General features: G+C 33.7%; 1 protein-coding gene across 1 annotated transcript; it reads right to left on the bottom strand.

Moving 5' to 3' along the window:
• Positions 1-4,010: 4,010 nt before the first annotated feature.
• Positions 4,011-9,340, bottom strand: LOC109152644 (novel plant SNARE 11-like). Its single transcript, XM_019300288.1, has 10 exons — positions 8,935-9,340; positions 8,657-8,749; positions 7,860-7,953; positions 7,718-7,755; positions 7,275-7,363; positions 6,617-6,696; positions 5,647-5,703; positions 5,424-5,516; positions 5,236-5,310; positions 4,011-4,487 (listed from the first exon to the last, which is right to left on the bottom strand). Exons 1-10 carry the CDS (start codon positions 9,009-9,011, stop codon positions 4,398-4,400), a joined length of 786 nt encoding a protein of 261 aa, XP_019155833.1. The 5' UTR covers positions 9,012-9,340; the 3' UTR covers positions 4,011-4,397.
• Positions 9,341-10,316: the final 976 nt, after the last annotated feature.

Raw genomic sequence — 10,316 nt, 5'->3', positions numbered from 1 at the left:
AATGTGTCACGATTTACAAATTATTATACAAAATAATGTGTCACGATTTACAAATTATTATTAACCAAGATTATATGAATATTTATTGTATTTTAATTTAGAGCTGGCCAAAATTTGGACCCGGTAGTATTCAGGGCCGATCCCGTGCAGGTCTCGAGCTTCTTGTGGGCCGGTCCCGTGCTTTTTGTGGGCCAATCCCGGGCTAGGCCAACAATTTGTTATATTGTTTATTTTGTTTTAAATATATAAATTTTTTTATACATTGATATATTTTTGTTTGAAATAAGATTTGAACCCATAAGGCCATAACCTCTTAATTTTAATTACCAATTTAAGTTCTTTCCAATTAAGCTACTTCAAACTCTTGATATATTAATAAATAATAATAATTAATATATATACACACATTACACACAGTCACACACTTTTCTAAAATTAATATTTTGATTATTAATCTCAAAATTTAAAATTAACATGATTTTCTACTAAATTAAAATTTATAAATGACGTTAAATACATTTGAACTTGTAGTCTTGTACTATTAAAACTTTGTTTTGTATAAGACTTAATATTATTTGAATGCTACTGACTCCATTACATTTGAGGCTCGAACTCACAACCTCTCATATAGGAGTTCAACCCGGGTGTCATCTGATAACTTATAAATATTATAAAATGTAGTATAATTTATAAAAGTTCATTTGATTTTTACAAGGTTGTAAAATTCGGTCTAGGCGCCCGCCTAGGTACTAGGCGCCTCTAGACCATGACGATTTCCCCCCTAGGCGTCCGCCTAGCGCCTAACTCGGCCGATTTGGCCGCCTAGCGTCTAAGTTAGTCGAGTTAACTCGTCCATTTCAGTCGAGTTAACCCGATCGGCTCGGCCTATTTTTTATTATATATATGTGTGTGCGCGCGCGCATATATATATATATATATATATATATATATATATATATATATATATATATATATATATATATATATATACACTCGTAGACTAGTTTGATACTTTGAATCTTTGGATGATTGAAGTATTTGAGTATTTCATATATTTGAGTATTTTTAATTTTTAATATTGTTTTAATATATATATTTTTTAAAATCATTGTTTTGATGTTATGACTTATGAATTATCATTAATTCATTTATTTGGATGTGTTATTTGATTAAATGTTGAAAACAACCTCATTAAAATTGTCAAACTGCAAGTCTACCACTGTTTTTTTTTTTTTGCGCCCGCGGCGCTAGGCGCTGTCCGGGCGCCCAACTAGCGCCTAGCACCTACTGCAACCATGGATTTTTACTCACTAAATTATGTTAGATGATAATTAAAAATTTATAAAAGACTTTTAAATTGGGTTTGCTTTTAATTTATGGAGAATCGTTGTGAGTAGAAGTAAGAAAGCGTAGGATTAAAAATTTTTGTGTGATAAAAATAAATTGGATAAGAGTATTTATATGGTAAAATGGTAAATAAGAAGAAGAAAAACAAAAAAAAAAAACAAAAAAAAAATTAACCGTTGCACTGGCCAAGAGGCGAGAACAGGAGTAGTCTCTACAGGAGGCCAAGCCTAGTCTAGCCTCTGGTAGAGGCTACATGCAACGTGCAACGGCCAAATATATTTGGCTGTTGCACGTTGCAGGGCTGAGTAGTAAGTAATAAGTCTAGCTACCACAATCAAAATTACTATTTTTTTAAAGAATTTTAGGCTTTTAGCCATGGAAGCAAAGTTGACCAATCGTTATGCCATGGAACTATGTTCACCATCCGTGGTGAACACGGTCCCAACGGTAACAGTGCACCCTTATCTTTTTTTTTTTCCTTTAATTAACCGCGCGACTTTTCTTCTTCATTTTAACATTTTGCGATTTCACTTCCTCTCCGTGCAAGCTTCTTCAACATAATCTCATAAAAAAAAAGAAAATTCATAATTTCATAACTGCACATTCATTAATCCATGCTGCACATTCATAATTGCATGGATTTATGAATGTGCAGTTATGAAATTATAAATTTTCTTTTATGAGATTGTGAATTTTCTGTTATGAGATTATGAATTTACAGTAAATTCATAATCTCATAACAGAAAATTCATAATTTAATAAAGGGAAAATGACACTTTTTTCCCCTGAGTTATATACCTATAGCATTTTTGCCCCCTAAATTATTGAAGTGGCTGTTTTCCCCCTTGAAATGTTAAATGGACATATTTACCCTTCAACTAAATATTTAATTTATTTTTTTTCTCCAACAAATTATGACCATAATTTGGTTCAAACCAAACAAACACTATAGCAACCAAATCGAAATATTCCAATTACAATTTAGAATCGAAATCCGATATTTAGAGTTTATTAAAATCGTGAACCAGAACGGACGGTTCATGTTCCGAACTGAAAAAATAAAATACATATATTGTTGAATTTATACTATTTTAAAATAAAAAATAAAATTTTAAAATAAAGACGGTTCAAAATCGTGAATCGGATCCAGAACCGCCGGTTCACGGTTCAAGATTCAATTTTTTTGATACATAATTTTAATAAATTGACATTTAAATATTGGATTCTAGATCTGAAATTTAATTTGGTAAAATTGATAGTGGTGTAGTAATTTGTGAATAATGTCATAGTGGAGAGACAATTTTGATTATTAATTCTTTTTTTTTTATTGTTTTATTTGAAATTCTACAACTGATGATTTGAGTTTTTCATGTAAGATGACAACGCTGTCTCGAATTGTTGCTTGGTCATTTGCGAACCAAAAAAATGAAAATCAAGAAATTATCGAGAAAATGATTAGGGGAAAAGGGGGAAAACAAGAATTCTGGAAAGAAAACTATGAGGAAAAAAAATCTCAAATTGAGAAAAAAAAAGGAAAAAAATGAAGTAAAAAAATAAATAAATAAATAAAAAGGAGAGACCCTGGAAAGAAGAGAGACAAAGAAAATGTTTTGTCATCATTTTCTCATGTTAATAAGGTAGCTAATTCAAACCGAACCGTGGTCATCCCTACGTATACGCAATAATTTGTTGGAGAAGTAAAATAAATAAAATATTTACTTTAAGGGTATAAATGTCAATTAAATATATCAGGGGGAAAAAGCACCACTTTTAGAATAACTGAGGGGGCTAATGTGCTTACCTAAATAATTGAGGGGGAAAAAGTGCTATAAGTATATAACTCAGGGGTAAAAAGTGTCATTTTCCCTTTAATAAATGTTTTTCTTTTATGCGATTATGAATTTTTTGTTATGAAATTATGAATTTTATGTTATGATATTATGAATTTACAGAAAATTCATAATTACATAGCTGTAAATTCATAATCTCATAACAGAAAATTCATAATTTAATAAATGTTTTTCTTTTATGCGATTATGAATTTTCTGTTATGAGATTATGAATTTACAGTACATTCATAATCTCATAACAGAAAATTCATAATCTAACCAAACGCGCGATGTTAACACCACATTAGCTAAAAAAATATTCTCGTAAAAACGGCACCGTTTGGACCCGTGTCACCATTCATGGTGAACACGTTTCCAGGGCATAATTTGCGAAAGTTGGCATGCCTTGCTGCCATGGCTGTGTTTGCTCAAGCCTGGGCCGGTTAGGGGCCTAAGCTGTGCTTAGGCTTGGGCCATGGGCCGGTTTCGTGCTAGGCCTCGAATTTTTTTTAAAAGGACCCGAACCCACCTTAACAAATCGGTTCCGATTCGAGCTAAGCCCAGCTCAGGCCCAGACCCACTTTTTTCCGAGCCAGTTTAGAGTTAGTTCTACCTTGAACCGGCCCGTAGCCACCTCTAATAACAATTAAAGCACCGAACTCAAATAAGCTCCAAATTTATCAACGAACCCAACAAAAAAGAATAATTTGTACTTTTAGCAGGTTAACAACCGGTTTTACCTTCTACCTCCACTATGCAATGTATTCAACAGCCATAGCTAATAACTTATGCATAACACTATTGACAGCTACTAGTTTAAAGGGATGAAACATGTGAAACACAGAACACTCATGTAATTACACAATGTTAGGGTATACACAAAGATCAGTTCATGTCTTATATAAGTTAAGGTTTCCCTTGATGGAATGGAAAACTTCTAAATATAATGTGTAGAACAGTAGAAAAGAATACACACAGCTCCAAATCGAATCTATTCAACAAAACATAGAAAAGAATGTCTGAAACGTTTGATGTCATTCTCGAAAAATGGCAGATCAGAATGTCTAACAAAGTCGAAGCTATGATCGGGTGCATCCTGGTTTTGAGCTATTGTGGGTTCACCAATAATGTCACAAGCTAACCACACATTCTCTGAATAAGACGCCTATGTGCCTGAAATCGAGTGTGCCCGGTGCCCCTTCAATGCTTTCCTGCAAGCTTTCAGTTGGGATGTGAAAGTAATCTTCGACTGGGAGCTGGAGGAGCTAATCCTGGGATGTCTCGGATGTCCTTGTTATGGGGATTAACAATCTGAGAATAAATGTTCAATAAGTATCTCATATGAGATTTGTTCATGATTAAATGCATAGGGCAAGGAGGGAAGGGGCGTGTTCATGAAAAAGAAATGGGGACAGAATCCTAGTTAAACAACATTATTGTTAGGCACTTATATGATATTATTGACCTATTGTATGCCCTTACCAACTGAGATATATATAATTATATTATATACACTGCAAACATCCTTCCAAATTAAAATGTTTTATTGGTCTGTTTTACTCTATGCACGAGATGATTGGAATACAAATAGGAGGTAAGACCATTATGTATTTCATTAGGAGAAGTTCAAATGGAAGGTTCGGCTCGGTGCAATGAGCAAGTGCTCACTGTTAACCATTAAGTCAAAGATTCAAGCTTTAAAAACCTCTCCGAAAACATGGGCAAGTTTGTGTATAGAAGCCTATTGCATTGGTTCTAACTTCTAACCTTCTATTACAGAAATTAAAATTGAACCAGAGGTGTCAAGACGTGTGGTGCATTAAAAACTGTGATTATGTACAAAGCTACAGCCATCAAAAAGTCATTTGAACGTAACGCTAGTCACCAAACTATATTAATGATAAGACAAACGGAATGACATCTTTATGTTGTCATGTGGTACATCATATATGCAACAACAGAAACAAATATACTGCATTCACTTTTTGGGTTGCAATGGATATGATAGAAACATTTTATAGAAACTGAAAGAACATAGAAGGGAAAGAAAGCGACCAACCTTCACAATAATGATTGCGATGACACCGATCACAATAAGAAAGAGCAATCCCATAATACAACGATCAGTTGCAACCTAAATTAGAGATTCAAGTAAGTTCCAGAACATAGCTAAGACTAAACTCTTCATTTTGTATAACAAGAATAAACGTATAATACAAGAGTGATGTGAAAATTTCAGAAGTTGACCTGCCTACCAATTTCCTTGACCAATTGAGAAGCCTTCTTGATAGAGAAGTGGATTGAATCCAGCTCATTAACAATCCTACTCATTTGTTCAGTCTGAGATAGAAGGTATATGTAAGAGAAGGAAGAGGGCAGAGCTGAGAAATGAGCGCTATCATTTAGCATGTACAACATGCATTTTTGCTTTTAGATATATAATTCCATTTTCCAAAAGGAGAAGAGATACCTGTGCTTTCAGAGCTGCTGCAGTTTCAGTTCCAACATTTACAGTCTCATGCACCACCTAGCAACACAGCATAAGAAAATCGTGCTTCTAAATGTTTAAGATCACATAACAAGTGGAAAAAGAAGAAAAAATAAATAAATAAATAAATATTTTTAATTTTAATTACAAAGCTTGAATTTATTGAAATTTGGAGACACAAGGCCAATTTTTGGTGATTTTTTAACTTCCTCATGGCAGTAGGTAATGTGAATGATGTAGGAAAATGGGTAACTTTTACATCATTTGAATAGTTGGCTAAAAACCCACAATTGTCTGCTATTATTCACTTATTTACAAAGTGAACATACTGTAAAAACAAAAGCACAAGAAGAAACTAATTTACAGAGCCTTGAACTTTGATGAAAAGACTTGAACAAGTAAACTTGGAGAAGAAAAAAAGATATTCAGGTTGTGACTCCATATGGGGTTAAGCAAAGGAAGAACTTTGTCAAATAAGGACAGCAGGGCAAAAGTGGATGACAAGGAGAATGAGCAACTGTAAGATCATCATGGTTGTAAAATAGATGTATTAAACCCGGAATGGAAGGATTCATACAAAGTTCAGTTCTCAATTGCATGTGTGACAGCCTAATTGGTTTAGTTTTATTTTAAAACCACTTCGCTTAAAAACCAAGGGAAGCTATTGCCGCAATTGTATATCAAGCAAATGAATCTTTAAACTTATGTCCATTTCCAATCTTGAAAACCACCTTATCAAAATTCTTAGGTAAACGACATGTACATGCATCTCTAGTTATCATTGTTCTTTAAAAATATTATATTAAAAAAATCACAAAAATTGTTTGGGAAGTCAGAATAGCATGTCCACTAGACTGAGAATAAAGGCATAGTTGAGTTTAGACAGGGAGCAAACTGACAAGACCAATAGGATCTCATCAAATGATGTTCACTAGTGAGCTGAATGGATTACCTTTTGTGCCCTATCAATGGCTTGATCAGTCTCATCCATCATCCTATTCCCATGATCCATTAGCTGTTGATTAGTCATATCTGAAATATTGTAACTATACTCAAAAAGCTTTATATGACAAGAAAAGAAGATAAATATATATACATATGTCATATGTGCTTCATGCTCAATGTACTTGACTACTTGAACTGAAGCCATTAATTATGTCAACAGACATGACTGAAACTGAACGGCATCATGTAATTTTCGGCTCTGAAGCAGGAAACTCATCACCTAAGTTTTAAGAAAGTTGTAACAACAACCTATAACAATAAATATATGTAAAAGTTTTTTATGGAAATTAACAGCCTGGTTGCCTAGATGATGGATATGGCAATGAAATTTCTCAAATACTTTGAAAATAAAAACATTGTTTAATAAGATGGGAGATTCATAGACAGAGAGAGAGATCCTCAAAAACAAAATCATGAGACAATAATAAATAAATAAATAATAGTTTGAAATGATAGCAATCATATGAGTAAGACTTCAAAAATAAAAATAGGAGCCATGAAATAAATAAATAAATAACATAAATGAAATTGATGCCATTCAAACTAAGAAATATAAATTTAACGTACACAAACAGATGGAAAAAAAACATAAAGAATACACTCACTTGAAGCTAGCAAGTCATTCTCCTCAGCAAAACCTTCACTAGGACCCTCAAAGAGATCTACTCTCTTGTTGTCACGGTTGGCTGCATATCTGGAGCGTTATCAACCAGAAAGAAAATAAATCATAAACTAAAAGACAAGAACCAAAAGCAAGAAAGAATAAATATTAGACGAAAGGAGATTGGCAGAAGTGATGAAAAGAAATATAAATAAATGAACCTAAGCAATGAATTTCAGATTCTGACCAACAAATGCAGTAGTATTTAGGATTTATTTAATGAGGATGGATCCAGCGAAGTATTGGTGAAATTAACAAAGCAAACAGCGGAAAAAGAAAAACATATTTCTCTATAAAGAATCAAGAGTATTAAAAAGAATATAGATAAAAATAATAATAAACCGGCACTTAAAAGAAAATGGAAGATGGTGAGGGAAAAGGGCTTACTGCTTTTTCAGAGCAACATATGAGTTCAGCTCTTTGATCTGCATAAGGGTGGATCAGTTTGGATGTAAGAATAAAAAAAAATAAAAAATAAAAATAAAGCTACCATCCACATCAAAATAATTTTTTAAGAAGGAAATCACACCATCGATTGCTTTTTCTCAGCGAGAATCTTGTTTGTATTTGCATCATTTCTATGCTCCAAATCCTTTACTTCTCTGTCAAACTCTTTAATCAGCCTGCCAAGGCAAGCAGTGATCAGTTGTCTTCAACTACAGGAGTAAACATGTTACATACATAAACAAGAAAGGAGTATTCAAAAAAAACAAGAAAGGAACTACTGATACTTAGTTTTTGTTCCCCTGAACATCCCAACCCTCCTAGGCTCCTATAGCTGGAACTGGCAGCTCAAAAATGACAAATATAAATTAATCATGCTGAAGATGGGACAAAGTTCAGTGAAGTACATTTGGTTAAAACCACTATCAGTGAGATTGACAAAATTGCTGGTCCCAAACTCTGATACACTAGAAAGGCATCTCTTCCATCAATTACATCTACATTGCTTTAATGCACATCACATTCCATAAAAAGAAAAAAAAAAAAAAAAAAAAAAAAAAAAAACTACTCCTTATTGAATCATGATGAATCATGGTAGTAGTTATTAAGCAGTAGTATAGCAACCAATTCATTTGAGCAGAGCATCAAAGTTGACAATGACTGGCTCTCAGTCAATATGCTCAAACAAGATTAAAGAGTAGACAGAAATGATTCAAAATAATAAAAATAATAACAACTTGCAACTTTCAACTTATAACTACTTCTGCATCACACCAGGAACTCAATAGCACAAAATGAGGTTGCAAAGTTAATTAAAGACTTTGAAACATAGCATTCAAAAAAGACTTTGAAACATCATCACCGAAGTTTGCAACGAAATACCTCTTACATTCTCGCATCTTCTCAGTAAGCTCCTCCAACATCCTGCTCTGCCTGTTGGAGTCCTTAACCTTCTCCAATTTCTGAAATCCATTCCTACATTAAGATCAACAATTAATTGACAATAGCTAAACACTCATCTTTCCATCGAATTAAACAAAATAAACAGCTAAATCCCCAAGTCACATAAGCTCATTGCACGTACAAAATTGACCTTCGTGAGTCAATGTTGTTTACAAAAATCCTACTAGATTCTAGGACTACGAAACGAAAATGCTTACGAGAGTGCTCGAAAGAGATCCGAAATCTGCCCCTCAATTTCCGCGAGCTCCTCACTAATCGCCGACAATGAAGCCATTCCTAAGAACTTCAATTTTTACTTCAGTTGACTTCTTATGGCTTCCAGAGTATATAGATTAAGCAAAACCTCAGCAATGTGGATAATCAAATCCTCACAACCAAAAATTTTAACAAATATTTAATTTAAAGAAACAACGATCTAATGGATCTAATTTGAAAGAAGCGATTAGAAGTTATCTGATCAGATCCGACCAATGCAGTCATATGGTTCGTGGATCTGATTGAATGAATTGATTACACAGAGCTACCTACGGAAGGAGACCAATGAGCTGGTCTCGTGACGTTGCAGACATTTTTATATTTTTGTGTTTTTGGGTTTAAAAACTTGGGCTCATGGGGTTTTAGAAGAACAAACAAAAAATGGGAGTTAGCTCAAGGGAAAAAATGTGTTAATTGAATTATAGATGAAAAATATAATTGAACTATTGAATTTAAAAATGTAATTGATCATTTAAATTATTTTAAATGATGTAATTAGACCGGATATTTAGGAATATAAAGAGAGGCAAACATGGTCCATGTGAGTCAATATGGTAAATTATGTAATTGTGTATTTTGAACTCGGGTCTATCTGAGGTGAACTTGAGTCTAAAATACACAATTTACATACTGAATATTCACAATTTTATAAAAGGTAAATTTATAAACATTTAGTATGTAAAATGTGAACATTCATTATGTAAATTGTGTATTTTAGACTCGGGTTCATTGAGCCCATCAGCCAAAATACAAAACGCTAATATGCTCAGCGTTTGAGAATAACTGATTGATTTTATTTGTAAAATGGTTATGTTATCGCTTTATAATCCCTAATCTTTCAGACTCACCTTCACGTCCGCCTCCTCTCCACCGTGTCACGTCGTCTGCTATCCACCTCCGCAACTACCTTCTCCGATCGACTGTGTCTCACACTGATCGTCGCTTCTCTCCAAGGTAAATTCATCCCCTCCTGATATCTTATTTTCTCATAATTTCTCTTCAATTTGTAGTGTAGATTTTCGTCTTCTTGTGAGCTTTTTCTTTGTTGCACTTGTGATTAGCATGTGTTGGGCCAATACAAGCCAAACGAGAACTATTCTCACTCATAGCTTAGTTGTCGAAAGGTTCAGTTTGGGTGCAGGCCCGGCCCTGGGCAAGTGCAGGCTAGGCCCTTGCCCAGGGCCCAATCAAGATAGGGGCCCTAGTCCATAGATATATAGTATATAATATATATAGAAAAATCTTTTATTGTTTTCTGAGGTCTGCCGTCCACGTCTCTGCGAGGAAGCCGAAGGAGGAATACGAGCAACTCTTAGTGTCGCAC

Source organism: Ipomoea nil, unplaced genomic scaffold (genome assembly GCF_001879475.1).
Source record: "Ipomoea nil cultivar Tokyo-kokei standard unplaced genomic scaffold, Asagao_1.1 scaffold2480, whole genome shotgun sequence".
NCBI lineage: Eukaryota > Viridiplantae > Streptophyta > Magnoliopsida > Solanales > Convolvulaceae > Ipomoea > Ipomoea nil.
This window is presented reverse-complemented; position numbering and strand designations above follow the sequence as displayed.